Source organism: Halichoeres trimaculatus, unplaced genomic scaffold (assembly GCF_033239565.1).
Source record: "Halichoeres trimaculatus isolate MK-OKI-2021-1 unplaced genomic scaffold, fHalTri1.1 fHalTri1_scaffold_5, whole genome shotgun sequence".
NCBI classification, from domain to species: domain Eukaryota; kingdom Metazoa; phylum Chordata; class Actinopteri; order Labriformes; family Labridae; genus Halichoeres; species Halichoeres trimaculatus.
The window spans coordinates 1,130,001-1,152,426 of record NW_027437183.1 but is presented as its reverse complement, the minus strand read 5'-3'; the positions used below and the strand labels follow the sequence as shown (position 1 = coordinate 1,152,426).

General features: G+C 36.8%; 1 protein-coding gene across 2 annotated transcripts in view; it reads left to right on the top strand.

The window, feature by feature from the left end:
* Nucleotides 1-22,426, top strand: part of snx2 (sorting nexin 2) — a 34,754-nt gene that overhangs the window by 1,655 nt on the left and 10,673 nt on the right. For both annotated transcript variants that reach the window (XM_074670921.1, XM_074670922.1), the window contains exons 2-10: nucleotides 11,064-11,163; nucleotides 14,120-14,280; nucleotides 14,459-14,525; nucleotides 15,217-15,260; nucleotides 17,437-17,578; nucleotides 18,224-18,302; nucleotides 19,748-19,823; nucleotides 21,625-21,738; nucleotides 22,012-22,105. In XM_074670921.1, coding sequence (XP_074527022.1) covers nucleotides 11,064-11,163; nucleotides 14,120-14,280; nucleotides 14,459-14,525; nucleotides 15,217-15,260; nucleotides 17,437-17,578; nucleotides 18,224-18,302; nucleotides 19,748-19,823; nucleotides 21,625-21,738; nucleotides 22,012-22,105 — 877 coding nt within the window. The remainder of the gene's footprint in view (nucleotides 1-11,063; nucleotides 11,164-14,119; nucleotides 14,281-14,458; nucleotides 14,526-15,216; nucleotides 15,261-17,436; nucleotides 17,579-18,223; nucleotides 18,303-19,747; nucleotides 19,824-21,624; nucleotides 21,739-22,011; nucleotides 22,106-22,426) is intronic.

The window sequence follows — 22,426 nt, the reverse complement described above, 5'->3', positions numbered from 1 at the left end:
CAGGAAATTTTCATGAGTTCAGTGCATGTTTAAAACCAGCAAATCATACAAAAAGATTGGTAGGGAAAAGTCTGGGTAAAGTCAAAAAGGAAACATCAGGATAAGAAATTATTCTCAACCTGAAAAAGTTCATTAAAAAAGTTCATTATCATCCAATTGACCGGAGCCTGGCAGGGAAATGACAGGATGAAAAAACAGGTTGAGAAATTGATGTTCACACATGCAGTTGACCCTGAAAAATTCAGGAAATTTTCAGGAGGTAAGTGATTAAAATCAGCGTTGATATGCAAGGGGACTGGTATGAAAAATCTGGGTTAAGTCAGGATGGAAAAGTAGAAGTGAAGAAGTCTTTGTAAAACTTGCATTTACACATGCACCTGGCTGAAAAGTTCTGTGTATTTTCAGGATTTTTAACCTGAAAAAAACATCTTATCTTTCATCTGAGCTTTTGGAGTTTGCAAAGTGACTGGCAGGAAAAAGTCAGGATAGGAAATAATCCTCAACCTGAAAAGTTCAGGAACCAGCACACTCAGTGTGTGGTAGCGAAAGTCTGGAAAAATGAGGGTGAGAAATTGGTGTTCACACACGCAGTTGACCCAAAAAGTTCAGGAAATTTTTAGGAGTTAAGTGCATGTTAAAAACCAGCGTTATTATACAAGGAGACTGGTATGGAAAAGTCTGGGTTAAGTTAGGATGAAAAAAATAGGTTGAAAGAGTCTGTGTTAAAACATGCATTGACACATGCACCTGTCTGAAAATTGTGTGGATTTTCAGGATTTTCCAAAATGTGTCAAACAGCTTATCTTTAATCCGAGCTTTTGAAGTTTGCAAGGAGACTGTCAGGAAAAAGTCAGGATTAGAATCATCCTCAACCTAAAAAGGTCAGGAAATTTTCCGGAGTTGAGTGCATAATTAAAACCAGCATATTATACAAAGAGACTGGTAGGGAAAAGTCTGGGTTAAGTCAGGATGAAAAAAAATAGGTTGAAAGAGTCTGTGTTAAAACAGGCGTTTACACATGCACCTGTCTGAAAACTGTGAGAAATTTTCAGGATTTTTTGAACTTATAGAGAAGCTCATCTTTATCTGAACTTTGTGAGTAGACTGGCAGGAAAAAGTCAGGATAGGAAATAATCCTCTACCTGAATAGTTCAGGAAATCTTCTGAAGCTTAGAGCATGGTTAAAACAAGCATACTGGGTGTGTGATAGGGAAAGATCTGGATAAAGTCAGGACACAAAAAGAAGAGTGTGAAGAAGTCTGAAAGTAGGATTTACACATGCACCTGACCGGAAAATTTTGGAACGAAGCACATAAATAAAACCAGCATTAATATAGAAGGAGACTGGTAGGGAAAAGTCTGGGTAAAATCAGAATTTTCTTGTGGAGTTGAAGGAGTCTGTGCAAAAACAGGCTTTTATACATGCACCTGACCTGAAAACTTGTGTGAAATTTTTAGGATCTTTGAACATGTGTAAAGTCAGGATATGGAATTATCTTCAGCCTGAAGAGTTTAGGAAAATTTTCAGAAGCTGAGTGCGTCTTTAAAACCAGCATATCATACGAGGTGTGTGGTAAGTAAAAGTCTGGGTTAAGTCAGGATGGAAAAACAGGGGTTTGAAATTGTTGTGTTCACACATGCTGCTGACTCTAAAAAGTTCAGGAAAATTTCAGGAGTTGAGTGCATGATTAAAATTGGTGTTATTATGCACGGAGACTGGTAGGAGAAAGTCTGGGTTAAGTCAGGATGGAAAAGTGAGATTTTTTTTTTTTTTTTTTATACTTTATTTTTTTCAATCAGTCAAAACTCATTATTTATCAAATTAAATTGTCTCAAATAATAATAGTAATGAAAACAGCACAAACAACCAAAACAAAACAAAAACAAAACAAACAAACAAAAAAGATTATTAAATAAAAAAAGATAATAATAATAATAAAAAAATAAAAAATAAAAAAAAATAAAAAAAATAAAAAAAAAACCACTTAGGAGGAATTATACATATACATACATATACATACATAAACATACATAAACTAATTTGATAGATCAGCTTAATTACTGTATTCATCTGTTTTAGTCTTAGTCCTTTAGTAGTTCATTGTTTTTCATTAATTGGTTATTTCTTTATTAAAGAAAAAGAGGAACAACAAAAAGGCTATTTATTTTAAACTGAAATTTATTAGCAAGGACTATGACTAAAACTATTATTTTTTATTTGTTTTTTTCCTTCTTCCTGTCTTTTTTTTCTTTCTTCCTCTGCCTTTTTTCTTTCCCTTTTATTTGATTTTTATGTTAAATTAGTTCGCCGAAAAGTGAGAAAATTTTTAGGAACTGAGGGACAGTTTAAAACCTGCCGATTATGCAATAGACTAGAGCCTGGTAGGAAAAAGTCAGGGTAAATTAGGATGGAAAGGTCAGGATAGAAAATTACCCTCAACCTGAAAAGTTAATCAGAAAGGTTCATTATCATACAAATGACTGGAGTCTGGTAATGAAATGTCAGGACGGAAAAAACAGGGCAAGAAGTTGGTGTTCACAAAAACAGTTGACCCTGAGAAGATCAGGAAATTTTTATGAGTTAAGAGCATGTTCAAAACCAACATATTACACAAGGAGACTGGTAGGAAAAATCTGGGTAAAGTCAGGATGGAAAAAGTGAGGGTGAAGGACTCTAAAAAAAACAGGCATTTACACATGCACCTGACCAGAAAAATTTTAGGTACTGAGTTAATATTTAAAACGTGCTGATTGTACAAAAGACTGGAGACTGGTGGGAAAAAGTCAGGGTAAATTCAGAAAGAAAAGTCTGAATGAGATATTATCCTTAACCTGAAAAGTTCAGGGAAGTCCTGAAATTTTCAGGAAATTTTCAGGAGTCAAGTGTTTGTTTAAAACCAGCGTATTTTACAAGAAGTCTGTAATGGAAAAGTCTGTGTAAAGTCAGGACGAAAAAACCAGGGTGAGAAATTGGTGTTCACACATGCAGCTGATCCTGAAAAGTTCAGGAAATGTTCAAGAGTTAAGTGCATGTTTAAAATCGGAGTTATTATGCAAAGAGACTGGTAGGAATAGTCAGGATACGAAATTATCCTCAACCTGAAAAGTTCAGGACATTTTCAGGAGTTAAGAGCATGTTTAAAACCAACATATACAAGAAGACTGGTAGGGAAGAGTCTGGGTAAAGTCAGGGGCTGTGTCTGAAATGTCATACTAACATACTACATACTACATGGTCGTTGTGTATATACTGTGTACTACATACTATAAGTATGATTAGAGTGCCAACCGTTTACACAGTAGTATACTACTCGGTTTCCCATGATGCATTTCAAAACCTCCGACGACAAAAATTGGAAGCACACATAAGTCTATGGAAGCACACCAGGCTATCAAATATCTCTGTTGATTCTCCACATTTGAAAGTTTTAAGAACATTTTAGGCGAGAAAGTCATCACGTAGAAAACCAAAATGTGGTCATTTGGGCCACAAAACGCACGGATACAAATTTGATTTCGACATTTCGGACATTCTGTTAAGAGCGCCAATATGCTATCGAAGAAACTTCCGATCTGCTCCAAAACAAGAGCCCAATTTACAAAAGCGTTAAAGAACGTAAAGGAGATAATAAAGGGTGCTTTTATTTTGAAAACGGGAAGTTGGCTAGTGGATGATTTTTAGCTAACACCGGTCTCAAGACGAATTCATCTCTCTTCAAAAAATTAAAAAATGTTTACAGCTCGCAGACACCGAAGACGATCCGTCCGTCGCCTCAGGCACTTTATTTCTTTGTCCTTACGTTTAGGTTTCCCTGTAGAGCTAAGTCCATTTTAGTTGGTTCTCGGGGCTCGCAATGCATTATGGGGCGTGTCAGTGCGACTAGTATGCCCACCTCCCATACTTCAAATTTTTACCGATATAGTATACATCCGGGTATTTCTCGCGCACACAATCTTTTCATACTATTTAATGTGACAAACTACATACTATTTTTGACGTCACACTTAGTATGAGTAGTACGTTAGTATGCCATTTCGGACACAGCCAGGATGAAAAAGTGGAAGTGAAGGAGTCTGGGTAAAAACCTGCAGTTAAACATGCACCTGACCTGAAAAATTTTAGTAAATTTCAGGAGGTTTGTGAACATGTAGATGAGGTTTCTTCGAACTTGGAGCTGGCTGCATAAAGTCTGGGCAAAACTGAACGGCAAAATTAAGTTTGAAGTAAAAAGTTATGAAACATTCGGCCTGCACTGGAAATTTTTGAGAAATTTCAGGAGTTTTGTGTTTGTCTAAAAACAGTTTGTGGTTGTTTTGTGCTCTGTATCTTATCACAGGACGAGCAGGAAACTCTGGGTGAGGTTGTGTAAAAAAAATGTCTTTCACTTTGAAAATTGGGGAAAATTTCCAGATATTTTGTAAAAGCATCTTATTATATTTCCTTTTTTCCTTTTTTCCCTGATCATGTGGTGTTTAAAGACCTCAAACCAGTAAATAAAACGTTTGTTTCAGGCTGAGCCGTCGTCATAACGATCTCTCTGAGGGTGAATCATCCACATTTGCGGCTCAGTCTGACTCAAAAGTAAATGTTTTCTGTGATCAGACTGAGCCGGGGTCACAAAACTGTCTCTGTGCAGCAAACTGTGGTAATTTAATTGGCTTTCTTCTGCGGAGGATGAGAAAAACCTCCTGTGCTCCAACAAAGATGATTCAGTTATGAAATCAAATCCATTTGGTTTGCAGATTTCATCAGATTTCATCAGATTTCATCAGATTTCATCAGATTTCTCCACAAACTGCAGGGAAATATTTTCTCAGATCATCAGGAACATGTTTCATTTTTCAGAAGACATATATTTAATTTGTTTAATATTAGAATTTGGCATAAAGTCTTCAACCGGAGCCTGTCAGGGACTACAGCCTGAAGTTTTAATGGATGAACTTTGATCGGGATTATTCTCTCCCTGGGATTATGATGCAGCAGCTGCGGCACATTTCGTGGCTGTGGTTAAAACTTCTGGAAGTTTCCCAAAGTTTTTAGGATCTTTTAGAGCTCAGAGCATGTGCGGAAAAAAAAAGAGCTCAGGTTTAAAATTCCTCAAATTCAAGTCCAGGATTTTAGGTGAAGGAGTGAGAGCTCTGCGTCGGAAAACATCTCAGGTCATGAGTTTGAAGCCGTGTAGTATTTAAGAGTTTCTGCTTCATCTGTGTCGTAACTTCAGTTTACACACACACACACACACACACACACACACACACACACACACACACACACACACACACACACACACACACAGGCCTATTTCTGTCACGTCAGCACTCTGGATTTCATTCCTGGAGATGATTGTCTTCCTTGAGTGTCACAACAGCTCCTCAGTGACCTGTGTGTGAGCGTGTGTGTGTGTGTGTGGATGTTAAACACACACACACACACACACACACACACACACACTCTGAGGTTTTTTAAGGTGGACTGGGGCTTGACTGACATGTGTTGTGACCTCTGACTCGAGCTGTTTCCTCCTTTAGTTCGTCAGTTTGCAGGAAGGTGAAGCGGTCGGTGTGTAACGAGGATCTTTGATCTCACACACACTCTTTACTCGTGTGTGTGTGTGTGTGTGTGTGTGTGTGGTAGTGTGTGTTCTCCAGCGTCAGCATGCTTCAGCTCTGACATGGATTTCCTCTGCCGTGTCCTCATGTTCCCCCTTCACGCTCACTTCCTGTGCGGTGATTAGCCATGCTAGGCTAGCAGTTTCTGAGACGGAGCAGAAACTGAGTCCTGCAGGAAATGCATCCGTCTCCCTCCAGTTTTTATTCTGAATACACATGAAGTGTCATGTGTTTCTCTTTCTGGCTAAAGAAAAGTGGAAAAAAGGAGCTTAAATTGCACTTTTTGTCCGTACTTTTTCTTTATTTGTTGACGGACAAACTGTGGCGCTGACTCATGCACTGTTTGCAGACACACGTGTTAATATTTAACCTTTATGTCTCCACTTATCAAATCTGCTCTGACTGACACTAAAGTATCAAACAGGTGTTTAATTCCTGTTCTGTGAGGACTCAAAAGTCGAGCGATTAAAAGTCGACAGCAGAACTACAAGTCTGAAATGTAGGGTGTGTTTTAAGTCTAAGCTGTAGTTCAGCCTCCCTCCACTAGCTGGAGCTGTGTCTCTGGGTAATACCTGCTGCCATGATTCTATGAAGCTCTACTACCTGGATGTAAACAGTCACAGATGTTGTAGTGTGGTGTGTGAAAGACAGGCTCACCTGGATTAAAGTCATTCAGGAGCCACAAAATCTACTTTATCTTCACAATAAAGACAATAAGGTGAAACAAATTCTAAAATTAGTTAAAATCTAAAATAATTATTTAAATCAGAAGTTTTTTGAATCTAAAAAGTGAACATGTAATGTCTAATTTTTTAGAAAAATTTGCTAATATTTTTACAAGTTTTGAAATTTAAAAAACTTTCAAAATATTTTGAAAAATACAAAACTTTCCAAAGATTTGCAAAATATTCACAAATGTGCAAAAATAACAAACATGTTTGAAATATCAAAAATTTGTTAAAGATAAGACAAATAAAAATTTTAAAAGCTTTGGAAATGTCACAAATTTCCATTTTTTTAAATATTTGCAAAAACAAAAAAAAAGTGAAAAATATGCAAAACTTTATGAAACTCTATTAATTTATATGAAATCTTTTTATGAAACAATTATGCAAGAATTTGAGATTTCAAAATAAAAAAATTAAATTATTTTTAACATTCACATTAATAAAAATGAAAATAAAGTTTTTTTTTATTTTACAACTTTCGTTTTTTTAATATTTGCGAAAAATATGCAAAACTTTAATTTTTATATAACTTTTTAGAACTATATGAAATCTCTTTACCAATTCTGCAATTCCTACATTTATGCAAGAATTTGAGATTTCAAAAATTGAAAAAAAAAAAAAAAAACTTGCAATGATTTATTACATTAACATTAATCAAATAAAAGTAAATACATTATTTTAAAAAATAAAAGTTTTTAAAATTAAAAAAAAAAAAAAATTTTTTTTTTAAATATTTTGAAAAATGAAAAAAATGAAAAATTTCAGACAATTGTGAAATTTGAAATGTTTTGGAATTTTTAAATGTTTAGAAAAAAAAAACTTGAATTTGATAGCATAAATTAATTCTGTTGCTCATTTTATCATTTTTCATTGTTTGCTAATTCCTTCCCACATTTTAATCATGTTTATTAATCCTGCACGTTTTCAGTTAAATGAATCCATCCACACAGAATTAAAATCAGTATTTTCTTCCAGATGAGTCTTTTTGTAGATGTAGTTATCTTCCCAGGGCTGTAAAACTTGAGGTTAGCCACAGGTGCATGGAAAGTTGGTGGGATGTTGATGTTGTAGGAGGTGAAGTAGAGCGGTGGCAGGCTTTATTGACAGATGGGATGAAGATTTAGTTCAACTAAATGTTAACACAGGATTTTATTTAGTGTCAGTGTCTTTAATCATCAATACCCTCTGGAAGAAACATAAAAGATCTTTATTTCAACAATATTTTTTAAAGCTACAAGGAGCCACTGCAGAGGAGTCAAAGAGCCGCAGGTTGAAGACCGTTGGTTTAAATAGTTGATTTTACCACAAGTCCCGCCTCCAAAAACAAACATGCAGCCAATCATAGTTGACACTGCTGTGTGTATGTGTGTGTGTGTGTGTGTGTGTGTGTGTAACCTGACAGTAAAACAAACAGATGACATAATGAATATAAACAGGCTGTTGCATCACTAAAGAAAGAACTGAAGCATGAAAATCAGCTCAAACTTTTCTGCTGTCTCACGTGTTCCTGACGTCATGTGGCTTTTATTTCCGTCTGAACGTAAATTAATCCAAAGCGCTGAACATGTTACCGTGCGAGCTCGTCTTCTGATATGGAAATAAGATTTATGGCTCCTGAACTCGTGACTCTCCCCTCGGCTCACTCTGAGTCTCAGTAATTCAGTAAATATTTACGTTTAAACAAGCTAATCAGAGAGTAAACATTTTAACCTGTTAGCATGCTGTTAGCATGCTGTTAGCATTTAGCTCAGAGCGCTGCTGTGACTCATTCTGTTTGCGCTGCAGGTTCAAGTCCTGGTTTAGACCAGAGTACATATGCATGTCCAGCTCATTAGCGAGGAAAACCAACGGTCTCTACCAACGGTGAGAAAAATGGAGGTAGAGCCCACCTTTACAGGCACGAACAGCAGGATTACAGCACCTCTTTGGCTGTTTAAAGGCAGAAATCACACGATGCGTTACTGCTTGAGATGAAATGTACAGCGGACAATCCTGTGGTAAGGTGGTGAGTGTAGTCACTCAGCAACTTTAGGGTTTAGGAGACACGACGTTTGTTCAGTGAACAGATGAGATAAGGGAGACAATCGAAGTCTCAAACCGGCAAGTTTGATTTAATTCAATTGTGTAACAAATTCTAAACATAGTAAAAATCTAAAACAGTAATCTATATGAGAAGGGCAAAATTATGAGGAAGAATTTATAAAATTAAACATGTAATGTCGTAGTTTTTATTTTCAATAAATTTTCAAATATTTTAGAAAATTTTGAAATTAAAAAAAATTAACAAAATATTTTTCTAAAAAAATAGAAAAATATTCAAAAAAGTCACAAAAATTACATTTTTGAAATTTCAAAAGTTTGTAAAAAAAGAATAATGTGAAATTTAAAAAATTTGAAAAAACATAACTATGAAAAAAACGTAAAAATATGAAAAAAAATCAGACAATTTTTGAAATTTAAATATTTTTTTAATTATCAAACATTTGGAAAAAAATTCAGAAAATTAGAAAAAAAACAACTTGAGTTTGATAACATTAATTAAAAGTATCGCTCAACTTATTATTTTTTTGTTGTTTTCTAAAGTCTTGCCACATATCAATCTTGTATATTGAGCCACCATGTTGTCCCCTGAAGCTCTGCTACCTGGATGTAAACAGTCACAGATGTTGTAGCATGGATTTTTTCAGTTGGTTGGATTGAATTTTAATTTCTGCTTAAAAAACTGGGAAAATGTTCATTTTGAAACTTCGCTCAACAAAACGTCTGATAAATCTTATTGAGATGGCAAAACATCTTAAAATTGTCTGATTTAGTTTTTATTATTGGTAAAATGTATTTTTTGAATTTTTTGATGAAGTTTCTGGAAGTTGGTTCAGGCATAAGTTTGAACTCTGATTTTTTTAGTGTTTAAAGAGTAAAAACAGCTCCCCTATGAACGAATGAATGAGCTAACGTGTGTGTGTTTCCTCTGAGCTGTCTGTTTGTTGCTGAGTAAGGAAAGAGGAAGCTCCTTGCCACCTTTCCTCCTTTCCTCTCCTCTTCCTGTCGTTCAGCTCTGTCCTCAGACGTGTTAATGAAGCTGCAGGAAGAGGCTTAAAGGCCGATTTGTTTCTCTTTAAACCAGATTATTTAAGTCACTGGATGTTCAGTGAATTTTAAAACTTTCTAAATCTGTTTGAGTGAAGATTTATTAGATTATTTAACGCCTTTAAATTAACTTTGACGCTGAAGGACTTCACTCTGACCAAGTGTTAAATAATTAATCAGGTGAAAGGTTACGGACAGAATTATAACATGTAGTGTATTCTTTTTGAAGTAAGTACGTGTTTGGAGCTTTAATCTGGAGTATTTGAGCTGCTGAGTCGGAGTCGCTGGTTTAATTTCTCTGTCAGAGGTAACAGCTGATCCATCATCGCTCTCACCTCCAGCTTTGTTTGTGGAGCAGCTCAGCTTCAGCAGGATGGATGACACACGCTGCTGGAGGGTTTCCTCTTCCTCCTCCTCCTCTTTCTCCTCCTCTTCCTCCTCTTCCTCTTTCTGGAAAATGCAGAGTCAGCACGTCTGATCCAGATGTGACGGCTGCTTCTTTCCTCCGCTGCGGGAAAAAGGAGAAAGTGGAGATATTTTGGTGAAATCAAGCAGACAGTGTGGTTTTTCTGAGAGATTTAGTGACAGAAAAGTGTGAAAGAAAGAGGATCGATGAAGAAGCTCTTGTTACGTCAAAGCCAGCGGACTCTGGTGACAGAAACAGTCATTTCCCCGGTGGGTCGGACTCTGAGTTGTTGTCCGACAAATATTGTGTTTGACCTGAACAAACTGTGTCTCACTGAAAATAAACAAACTAACGAACAGAAAACAAACATCTCCTGAGTCATCTGAGAGTAAACGACTGTTTTAGTGAAAGAGGTTTGGTGTAACAGCTGTTTGTGGTCAAGAATCCTCCTCCTCTGTTGCCAAAAGCTCTTTCTCTCTGCAGGGATCCTTTCTGAGACGTTTTTCAGTCTGAGGCTCAGCTTACAGCCTGTTTCATCGCTGCCTGCACATTTATCTGGGTCTCTGCATGTTAACCCTGTGATAGTCAACCTGTGCAGGTGAACCCAGCCTCCCACCTAAATACAGCTGACCCCAAAGGATAACAACTGTAGTAATGACTGGATGACTGGGTGTATGGTATTAACTAGGGGGTGGGAGGAAAAACAGACTCACAAAGATTAAAAGACTTTTTTGTTTTAGTGTTTTTAAGTAAAAAAAATATATATATATATATATATATATATATATATATATATATATATATATATATAAATATATATATATATATATATATATATATATATATATATATATATATATATATATATATATATATATATATATATATATATATTTATATATATATATGGTTAGGTTATAAATTTAGTCTTTGTGTAATAGCTGGGTGGAATAACAAATACAGCTTTCCTCCAGCAGAGGGCGAAACATTTTCTTCGGCTGTCTTGTAACATGACGTCTGATCCCTCAGTAAATCTAAGAACTGACTCACATGCAGTGGCGGACTTGGACTGAAAAACAGCCCCGCCCATAACAACGGGACATCCCTCCCCCGCTGGCCTTCGCCAGGCAGAGCCGGTACCTTTAAAAGTACCTGATTTGGTACCCAATGTGAACTCATCTCCTTCTGACAGCCTGATAAGAATTCTCACTTTGTTTGTTTGTGTGTTTCAGTCTGAACCAGCCAGTCTAACAGCTCAAGACATCAGCACCAACTCAAACGGACCCAAACAGGATTCGCTGTTCAACGACGACCCAGAGGACCTGTTTGCAGGTACACACACAAACACACACACTGAGGCCGGTTTCTCAACTGGATCAGGTACTGACCCGTCCAGGACGGGCATAAATGACAAACACTTGAAATACTTCAATTTGCGCCCCAATTTTAATTTAAAATTAATAAAATTAATTGTTTTATAGTTCATTTTTACAATTTTTATTCTAAATAAACATTTTTAATTCATTAGTTTATTTTTTAAAATCAATTTTTACAATTTTTATTTTATATGTATATATAAATATATATATTGCAATTTATCAAATTTATTTTTTAAATTATTTTTTTAAAATTTACAGTTTTTTTAATATATTCTTTAGTTTATTTAATTTAACTTTTTATGATTAATTTTAATTAATATATTTACATTTTTTTTAAATTTATTTAATTTTTTGAAATTGTTTTTACAGTTTTATTCTATATAAATATTTTTTAATTTTTTTTTTTTTTATGAAATACATTTTTATTTTATTTTCTAATTCTTTCTTTCAAATTAATGTTTAAAAAAAAAATTTAAATTAAGTTTTATTTGCTTGAACTAGCCTAAAGGTGGTCAGTAGATTTTACCAGATGTTGACAGGTAAACAGTCAGAATTTAGAGTCTTCAGCTGACCAATCAGAAGTCAGGGGGCGGGGCCTCAGGCCTCTGTCCTTTCTCCTGAATCTGTACCTGGTTGCTGCTTCACCAGAGGGCCGTACGGCATCTTGAATCCAACAAACCCTGACTTTCTGAGCTGAAACCTGGAGCTGAGTGAGAGATAAAGTCTGTTTCAGTGATCAGCTGAGTGTGTGTGAGAAAACTCAGGTAAACACACCTTCAGCTTCAGTCAGGCTGACACCACAGGGAGCGATAAGGATTAGTTTTTCTGATGCACATAAGGTAAGAAGACGTTATCACTGATTTGATTTAATTTTTGTTAAAATTCTGTTCAGAAATGTTTTGTTTTCTGTGAAACCAGACGTTTCAAACAGACTTTACAGGAAGTTATGAATCGAAACTTAATCCAGAGTCTCCAGATGTTGTCCCTCGTCGTTCAGTCTCTGTCAGGTGATCAGCTGTTTCAGTCCATCACTGACTGAAAAGACCGACTCAGTTCATCAGTTTGTGACGACTTCAATCTGCAGCTTTAAGAAAATAAAGTTAACGACTGAAAACATTTCTTTTTTTTCTCAAATCAGACATCGCCTTAAAAAAGTGAGCTGCATGGCAGATTTTCTATAAAGTGCAGTGCAACAACACACGTTGGATTACAGGAAGAGTGAAGGTGATAATTTCACAGCAGGAAGACGTTTTTATTCATTAGTGTTTGAAATAATTTACACAGACAGAAAAACACGATGAGGAAGGTGATTATTACGCAATGAGAGGGGTGGAAAATGTGTGTGTGTGTGTGTGTGTGTGTGTGTGTGTGTGTGTGTGTTGGTTGGGGGCTGTATCTGTGTATATTTGAGCTCAGAGTGGTTTTGGCTCAGGGGGAGAAACTGTCGTTTGTCTGTTTGTCTTTGTTCAGGCGGCAGCGTCTGCCAGAGGGCAGCAGGTCGAACACATCCAGGATGTGAGCAGACCATCCTCATCCTCATTTTCACTAATACTCAAAATGTACCAGATACTTTGTCCCTTATTTTGCTTTTGTCGTTTTGTGTTCAACAGTTGAAGTGCACTGTTGACATTAAGCCCAGAAAGAGAAGAAACTTTTAACAGATCAGATCATGTCACAGTTTTTCAGCTCTGCTGGTCGGTCAGGTACCGCTTTATCTAGTGGTTGGTAAAAATAGAGAAATTTCTTCACCCAGCTCATTATCGATCCCAGCAAATCCTCTGAATCATTCACTACCTGGAAAGTGGGGCCACATGAGACCAAACAACAAAATAATCCAAATTTGGGTTGTTTTATTGCTCCGGTTGTTAAAAAAATTGAACATGTAATGTCTTAGTTTCTTATTTTTAGTAAATTTGCAAATATTTTTTAAAAAATGTAAAATTTGCAACATTTTTCATAAATTTGTAAAATCTTTCAAAAAAAAAAATTGAGTTAAAAAAAAGGCAAAAATTCCCCAAAATTTTGGAATAAAAAAAAAATTGCAATTTAAAAAAATTGAAAAAAAAAAATAAAAATATTGGAATTCAAAAAAACTTGCCGTATTTTAAAAAATTTGTAAAAAAAAAAAAAAAAAGTTGCAATTTTTTTTTTTAAAAAAAAGGAATTAAAATTAATGGCAAAATTTGTGGAAATTCAAAAGATTTTAAACTTTGCAATAATTATAAAAGGAATTTAAAAAATATGCAAAAAAAAATTGTAAAAAAAAATTTAAATTTGCAAATTAAAAAAAGGAATTTAAATTATTCCGAAAAATTTGCAGAAATTCAAAAGATTTTTAAATTCACAAAAAAAAAAGCTTGCAGAACCTTCAAAAAATGTTTTTTTTTTCTAAATTTGAAAACTTGTCAAATATTGAAATAAAAAAATGGCAAAAAATGTTTAAATATTTTCAAAACTCAAAAAAAAAAAAAAACCTCAATGCTTTATTGCACGAGGTGATACGTATTTAGTTCAACTAAATGTTAACTTAGGATTTTATTTAGTGTCAGTGTCTTTAATCATCAATACCCTCTGGAAGAAAAATAAAAAATCTTTATTTTAATCATATTTTTAAAGCTACAAGGAGACACTGCAGAGGAGTCAAAGGGCCACATGAGGGTCCAGAGCCACAGGTTGAACACCATTGACCTATTCTCTCTCTCAAATTGCTGGAAATTTCCCTTTTTTCCAAAATAAATAAACTCTGTTCAGTGAGATTCATTTTTTTTTCGTAGAAACTCTCAGTTTTTAAGTTGGTGTAACACCAGAGAAGAAGAAACGTCAGCGTTCACGTCAGTTTGTGAGAACAGGAAGCTGTGATGTACTTCCTGTCCCGGCGCTGACCTCGTCATCGTGTGTTTTCTCGGCAGAAGCCACGGAGGAGGTGTCGTTGGACAGTCCAGAGAGAGACGTCCTGCTGTCTGACGGCCCGTCGCCCGCCATCACCCCCATCACTCCTCCCATTTCTGTCATCACCCCACGCATAGGCCACGCCCACGACGACATGTTCACACACTCCTCCTTCGACGAGGTAACCCCACCGACACACACCGACACACACTTCAGCACTTTGACTCAGTTTGCTCGGAGCTTTTTAGCTTTTGGTCTGTTTGAGTTATTTCCTGTGTCGTTCGTCGCTGAACTTTGGAGGAAAGTTCTGGAAATAACCTGGAAACTTTTTTTAAGAGACTCATTCCTGTTTCCCGTAGATTGAAGAAGAGGAAGGCGGCGATTCAATCGACATGCACATATCCGTGTCTGACCCCGAGAAAGTCGGTGAGTTCATCTTTGTTTTTTTACTTTAAGTCGTCCTGGATTATCTTTCACATGTCCTGCAGATTTAAAGTCAGTGCTGGGGTGTTTTTGCAAGCTAAGACTACATTTCCCATAATCCCCCTCTCTGAATATAACAATGGATCAATCAGCTTCTCTGTCTTCGTCCACCGTCAGCAGAAACTCAGAGATGAGCACTCTGCTTCATCACCATTTATTTTTCTGCTAATGGATTATTGATGCAGCCGCTCCGCTGCCCCCTGCAGGCTGCTCTCAGTCATTACAGGTTCTCATATGCACAGCGTTGCACAAACAAACAGTGTGAAGATGAAACATCCATTAGAGAAACCACAGAGCTGTCTCTCTGAGGAGCTGAAACCTGATCTGAGCGTTGTGAGTTCAGGACTCAGAGTCTTTCTCTCTGCTCCTGATCCTGGTCCTGGTCCCGTCAGTCCCTCTCTGCAAACATGGACCAGTTATTAAGATACAGGGTAAATAAAACTGTTGTAACTCTGAACAATCTGCTGGAAGGAGCCAGCAGAAACCAGTTTAACCAGTCTGATATCTGGGCTCAGGTTCAGGCTCCTCTGTTTGTCCGTTTAGAGAAATTAAACTCTGCAAACAGACTCATGTGACTGTGTGTGTGTGTGTGTGTGTGTGTGTGTGTGTGTGTGTGTGTGTGTGTGTGTTTCAGGTGATGGGATGAACGCGTACATGGCCTACAAAGTGACGACCAAGGTGAGATTTCATCAAACCTCATTTTTACTAAAAGATTTACTCCAGCTTTAAATACTCATCAGGAGTGGATGTAGCATCTAAATTCTTCGATGGCGTTTACAGCCCGCCGTTCTCTCTGATGTCCAGCAGGGGGCAGAGTTCAGTATGAAAGGCTTGTGGTCGATATCCCCAGTTTGTGCAATCAGTATCAGCACTGAACGGTACCAATTATTTGTACTTTTGTGTTTATGTTGTAGAAAATATCAAGTTCTTTAATAATAAATTATTAAATAATATATTCTAGATTTAACATATTTATTCTTTAGTGTATAACCTTGTAATGCTTCCACTCTCTCAAAGTCACAAAGATGCGTTCAGGTTCCTAAACATGGTACCTTTGATTTTACGTGAATTGGTACCTGGTACTTTTGACTGAATTCAGTCGGTAATTAAAACAACATATCGGGGGGCTCAGATAATCAGAGGCAAGGAAAAATAAGATCTTGTAATTGTTATTATAATTATAATTAAAAATAAATATAATAATAATAATAACAATTATTATTATTATTATTATTATTATTATTATTATTATTATTTATTATAGTTAATAATAATAATAATAACAATAATAGTAATTATTACTTTTATTATTTTTATCATAATTATTATAATAGTAATTAGGAAAAATAAGATCTTGTAATTGTTATTATTATTGTAATTACAATTAAAAATAAATATAATAACAATAATAACAATTATTATTTATTATTATTATTATTATTATTTATTATTATTATTATTATTATTATTATTATTATTATTATTATTATTATTATAGTTGATGATAATAATAATGATAATAATAATGATAACAATAATAGTAATAGTAATTATTACTTTTATTATTTTTATCATAATTATAATAATAATTATTATATAACAATTTATATATTATTCTGTTCAGCCATTTTAATACTTCAATGATAATAATAATAATAATGATAATAATAACAATAATATTTTCATTGTATTTCTTATTTAAAAAAAAAAATCACCATTTGTCCTGAACATACAACACATAAAGCGCCATAATCATCATATTCTTAAGTTTCCGATTGTACTCAAACGCACCTTTGGCATGATGATGTCATGAGCTGTTTCAACCTGGTGGTTTGCGCCTCGTGTTAAACTATTAAAATACTAAAGTAAACTTTGAAGCTCTCCCTCTATCTAAGAAAGGAGGATCCACCTCAGCGTACAGAGCTCTGAATATCTTCTTTCCTTTAGCACCAACCGACATGTGTGAGTCTGGATTTTGTTTCTGAATAACTTTCTGTTCTAAACAAATTTAATAATTATTAAAAAGAGAATAATAGTTAGAAAATACTTAGAAAAGTTGACATTTCTTTACATATGTTGAAACGTCTGTTTCCAAAGGAGCTCCAGGAGCTAAAGTTTGGGGCCTTGGTAAAGTAAAGTTTGGGGACCCCTGCCTCAGGCTAACGATTCCTCAGCTGATTCACTCAGATTAGTTTATGATCTCAGTCGTTTTCAGTTTAGCATGATGTTAGAAATTATGGTCTCAGAGATCAGAAAACTGGACAAACTTTAGGAAGTGGCTGCCTGTGTAAATTATATAAATAATAAATTGGTTCATAAAAGTGTTGAGTAATTTGATTTAATCTAAGAGCTTAAGTTTTTAAATACTGGAAATTTGATGTGTTATAGGCTGCATTTTCTCCCTTAATCAAAAAAACAAAAACAAAAAACAAAAAACTAAACTAAACACCAAACCATGAGGGACTAAATGCACTTTTTTACTCCAGTTACTGTAAATACAACAACATGAAATGTGTGTGATGTGAGTTTATCGTCTATCAGTTTGATCTCTGGGGCGTTGTTCTGGGATTATTTAGCTCGTGGTGGTCCGCAAGATTTTTCCAGAGGGATAAGTGTTCCTTGGTCTGAAAAACTGTTTAATGCCACTTTGTAGTCTGAATACGGTCACTTCTGTCTCTAAAACTACAAAGATGGCGGCCATACAAAGACGACTACATTCACTCCTCTTAGGGACAAATGTTTGTTTCTGTCTTTGAAACAACAAAACCTCAGGAACTGTCTTTGTGGACTCAGGTTCACTAACATCTCTCCGTCTTTTCTCCTCCTCCTCCTCCTCCTCCTCCTCCTCCTCCAGACCTCCATGTCTCTCTTTAAGTCCAATGAGTTCGCAGTCAAACGGCGTTTCAGCGACTTCCTGGGGCTGCACAGCAAACTTGCCTCAAAGTACCTCCACGTAGGTTACATCGTCCCTCCAGCGCCGGAGAAAAGCATTGTGGGTAAGTAAAGCCTCCCTGCATCCTTCCTGTGGGTGTCTCCTCTTCTTCTTTCAGACGTTTCCTCCTCTGAAACTCCACGCTTCTCTCCGGTTCAGTGACGTTGGAGGGATTAGAAAATATTTCTGAGCTTTGTTTGATAATTTTCAGCTCAGGACTTTTTTCTTCCTGACAAAGAAAACTTTGTAAACTTTGGACTTTGGGTCATTGTGCAAACATTTCCAACAGTTTTTAGAATATTTACAATCCAAACATTCACTGGATTAGAGATTAATCAGCAGATTAACCCAGAAATAATCTTTAGTTTCAGTTCTGCACAAAAAGGTTCAAACGAGTTCAGAGTTAAACTCCAAGAGTTAAATCTTTGGTGTTCGTGCATCTGTGCGAACTCTCAGTGTGGTAAAATTAGTTTTTGGTGCAGAAATCTTCCGGTAAAGAAACAAACAGTAAATAAAAATGAAAACGTCAGATGTTTGTTGAGGATCTGGAGTTTTCTCTGTGAGCCGTGAGCGCTGACAGATCGTCTCTTTACGTGTTTGTTTTGTTGATTATTCGCGTCAGTTTCTGTCACGAGTCTCCATCAGTTATGGAAATGAGCCTTTCTCTGTCTTTCTCTCTTACTTCCTGTTTCTCCACCCCCCCCTGCAGGGATGACCAAGGTGAAGGTGGGGAAGGAGGACCAGTCGTCCAACGACTTCGTGGAGAAGAGGAGGTCGGCCCTCGAGAGGTAAAACAGTCACCCAAACAATCGATCTTTGTCCTTTTTAAAGTTCGGTCTTGGCTCCATCATCTTCTGTGGTGCATTCAAGGACAATCTGACATCTCAGAGCTGAAGTCAGGAACCATGTAACTTCTTTTTTTATAACTAAAAACCAGTTAACAACCAGTTAAAATGGGAATATTCAGACTGAGTGACATGTTTGAGTGAAAAAAAGATTCAGGACAAACTGAGCCTGAAGGGGGCGCTAAAACTCACCTAAAAGTTCCTTAAAACTTTTTGATTTTTGACGCTTTTAAAACTTTCAGTCTTTATTTATTTATTTATTTATTTACTAATCAGGATCAATACCTATCTGTGTGTGTGTGTGTGTGTGTGTGTGTGTGTGTGTGTGTGTGTGTGTGTGTGTGTGTGTGTGTGTGCGTGAATGCATTTGTGTGTATTGAATACTAAGGAGGCTGGTGAGAAGTGGGCGGGGCTGACATTCTGAAGGTCAGCCAATGACAGCTGACGGAGCTCAGAGCTCTAGAACTCTTCTCTGATTGGCTGAACACAAACACATTATTACAGCTTTAATCCTAAAATATGAATTTATTTGAACTTGGTTTGACTTGTTTTATTAGGCATTTTTTAGTTTCTTTTATGAAGACATTTTTCCAGTTTCAAGCAAATTTTTAAGCAAATTTTCTTGTTTCATTGGCAGATTTTTTTAAAACTTGTTATAAACAATTCAGACCTTATTTTTTCAACTCGAAACAAGACATTTTTCTGGTATAACAAGACAGTTTCTACTTAAAATGAGAGAAAAACACTTGATAGGATTAAAGTTTTTGCGGTGTGAATCACACTAATTTTGTTTTTTTTTTGACAATATTCTGTTGGTGAAATTTATACTTCCTTCATATTTTGGCTCCAAAATAGTTAGAAATATAATCTTCTTCTCTCAATTTTCACTTAGTTGGTTGTTTTTTTGTTATTAAATAAAAAGTTCTGATTAAAAATATTTAGGGACGGGTACCTTTCACATTATAAACTATATAGTACCGACGCCCTGTACCTGGCAATCGGTACTTAACGGTACCATTTTCTGGTACTTTTTTGAAAAAAAAAAATAATAATAATAATTTTATCTCAAATTTCTTTAATTTAACATATTTTTTCTTCAATATATAAAAAACGTATAATGCTGTGTTCATGTCCAGTATGGAAAATCTCCTACTCTTCCACTCCTTCACTGTCACAATGATGTGTTAGGTACCAAAACATGATACCTTTGATTTTACATGAATCAGTACCCGGTCGGTACCTATAAAAGTAACTAATTCAGTACCCATCCCTGAGAATATTTGATCCAAGCTTCAGATAAAGCTTGTGATGATCCTCGTTGGTGATCCTCTTCCTCTGGTTTCAGACAGACTTTCCTGACCCTCTGATGCTCCCTCTCTGTGTTTCAGGTATCTGATGAGGACGGTGAAACACCCCATCCTGCTGAAGGATCCTGACGTCCTGCTGTTCCTGGAAAGCTCAGAGGTACACTGCAAAAAACTGAAGTCTTATCCAGTGTTTATGTCTTATTTTAAGTTAAAACTGTCTAATTATACTTGATATTTGTATTTATGCACCCAAGCTCTGTGACTTTTATTTTTTGTAACTTTTGCTGCTTGTCCTCCTTTTTTTCTGTTTTTGTCAAATTTTTAAATCTCAGTAAAAGGTTGATCACACAAAATATTTAAAGACAAAATGAGGTCTGAATTGCTGTAACAACTTTTGTACTTGTTATTAGCAATTCAGACCTCATTTTGTCTTTAAATAACTTGAAATCAGACATTTTTCTGGCCTGGTCAGGTGAATGAGGCTCAGATTGAGCCTAAAAAGAAATTTTCTACTGAAAATAAGACAAAAACACTTGATAAGGTTTTAGTTTTTTTCAGTGTTAATCAGCCTGAAACATCAGTCTTTTGTTGTGTCTGAGCTGTAGTTCAGCCTCCCCCTACTAGATGGAGCTGCAGCTCTGCTGCTGTAATAATCTAAGGGGCTGTTTATACAACAACGGTTTTAGGATGAAGCGCAAAAGTTTTGTTGTGTTTCAGCCTCGCGTTTATATGGAAACGGCGTTTTAGCTAACCTAAACTTTTGAAAACGGCCTCCAGAGGGGGATTTTTCTGAAACGCTGCCGACACCGTTGCCGTGTAAACAGTAAGCTGGTGTTTCCAGTTGAAACGGTAACAATCCGCTCCGCTTCTCTTGAGCGCATAGTTTTTATTTATATATATATTTATATATATTTTTATATTTTTAGTGTTTTTGGATGAAACGTTGTCGCGTAAATGGGGCCAAAGCTCTACTACCTGGATGTAAACAATCACAGATATCATGTTGTGAAGTTCTGATCAGGCTGAGGTCTTTGCGGGTCTTTTTTTTCACATTTCAAATCAGAACTAGAGATCCAGACTCTGACAGTCGTCCTCCTGAGGGGACAAAAACAGCAGACTAACCTCCAAACCAGGAAAAACCTCTGTCCGACTCTTTTTTCGTGGAGGTCAAAGCGGCGAGTCTCCGTCTGCAGCCAGACTCTAAAAACTGCCTCAGGGTTTAAGGGTCTGCGGCGTTCCCTGTTTCCTCGCTTCATTTCCACTCAGACTAAATCCTCTGTAACGTTTCGTGTTGTTGGATCAGGCTCTCCTCCTCCTCCTCCTCCTCCTCCTCCTCCTCCTCCTCCTCCTCCTCCTCCTCCTCACTAACCAGGGCTGGGATTGTGTTGGGTCCAGAATAAATGGCCTGGTGTCACAGATTTAACAGATGAATCACTCGGAGCCTGACCGAGCGTGTCGGCCGGTCCGGACCGCTTAATGAAACACAACCAGAGGAAGAGGAGGAGGAGGAGGAGGAGGAGGAGGAGGAGGAGGAGGAGGGGGTCTGAGCAGGCTGGGATTGAAAGCTATTTTAACCCCCGCCTCCTCTCATTTGGCCGCGTCCCTCCGTCTCAGAGCGCCCCGGGGACCGCGCCGTCCCCTCGCTGCAGCCGCTCCTGTTAAATGAGATTTAGAGGAGTCGGTGGGGGGGGGGTAAATCAGCGCCGGCGTCTGAGGAAAACCCAGAACGTCTGATAAAAAAGTAAACTTTTCCAAAATGAAGAAAAATGAGCCTGTTTACAGACGGACGGGAGGGTCTGAGGCGGTTTTTGCACATAAAGCGGCTTCATTTAGTCCGAGGAGGGCGGGGACGTGGACGACATCACAATCAGAGCGGAGAGCGGCGTGGAGGAGCCATGACAATTCCTGAGTCAAGTTGTTTTTTCTTTTGTTTGTTTGTTTGTTTGTTTGTTGTCCAGTTGCCGCGGGCCGTCAGCACTCAGGCTCTGAGCAGCGCCGGACTCCTCCGCATGGTCAACAAGGCCGCCGACGCCGTCAACAAGATGACCATCAAGATGAACGAATCTGACGCTGTGAGTGAAGACGAGCATTGGAGGCGAGGGAAGGAAACAAAGGAAGGGAAAGAGGAAGGAAGGAGTCAAGGTTTCAGGAAAGGAAGGAAGTTAGGAAGAAATGGAAAAGGGAAGGAAACAAGGACAGATGAAACAAAACAAGAATAGAAAAGGAAGCAGGTCGTTAGGGAAGGAGAGGAAAGAAGATAAAAATGTTTTTTTTCTTAATGATTAAACATTATTTACTTTATTTTGGGACATTTTTTAAGACTAATTCCTGTGTGTGTGTTTCAGTGGTTCGAGGAGAAGCAGCAGCACTTTGAGAATCTGGACGTTCAGCTGAGGAAGCTTCACATCAGCGTGGAGTCTCTGGTCTGTCACAGGAAAGGTACCGAGCTCCCACCGCTTTTATTCACCTCTCCTGGTCTCTGATTGAGGGTCTCAGAGTCCTCCTGATGAACTGTTTGCCAAGCTTCTCTAAAAAGAAAAAAAAATGACACAAATTAGTGGTGCCTTTAAGAACTGCAGGATAAAATGGGTTTTTCAGTTTTTCATAGTTTTACATTTTAAAAGAAGCTTGTTGGTGGAAAAAGTCGAAAGCTTGAACATACAGGGACCCATACTTTACTCTCAGGTATCTACAGTCATGTTAGTAATTAATCAGCTCATTCCTGTCGAAATGACAGCAGTTAGCAGTTTTTGGAAGCTA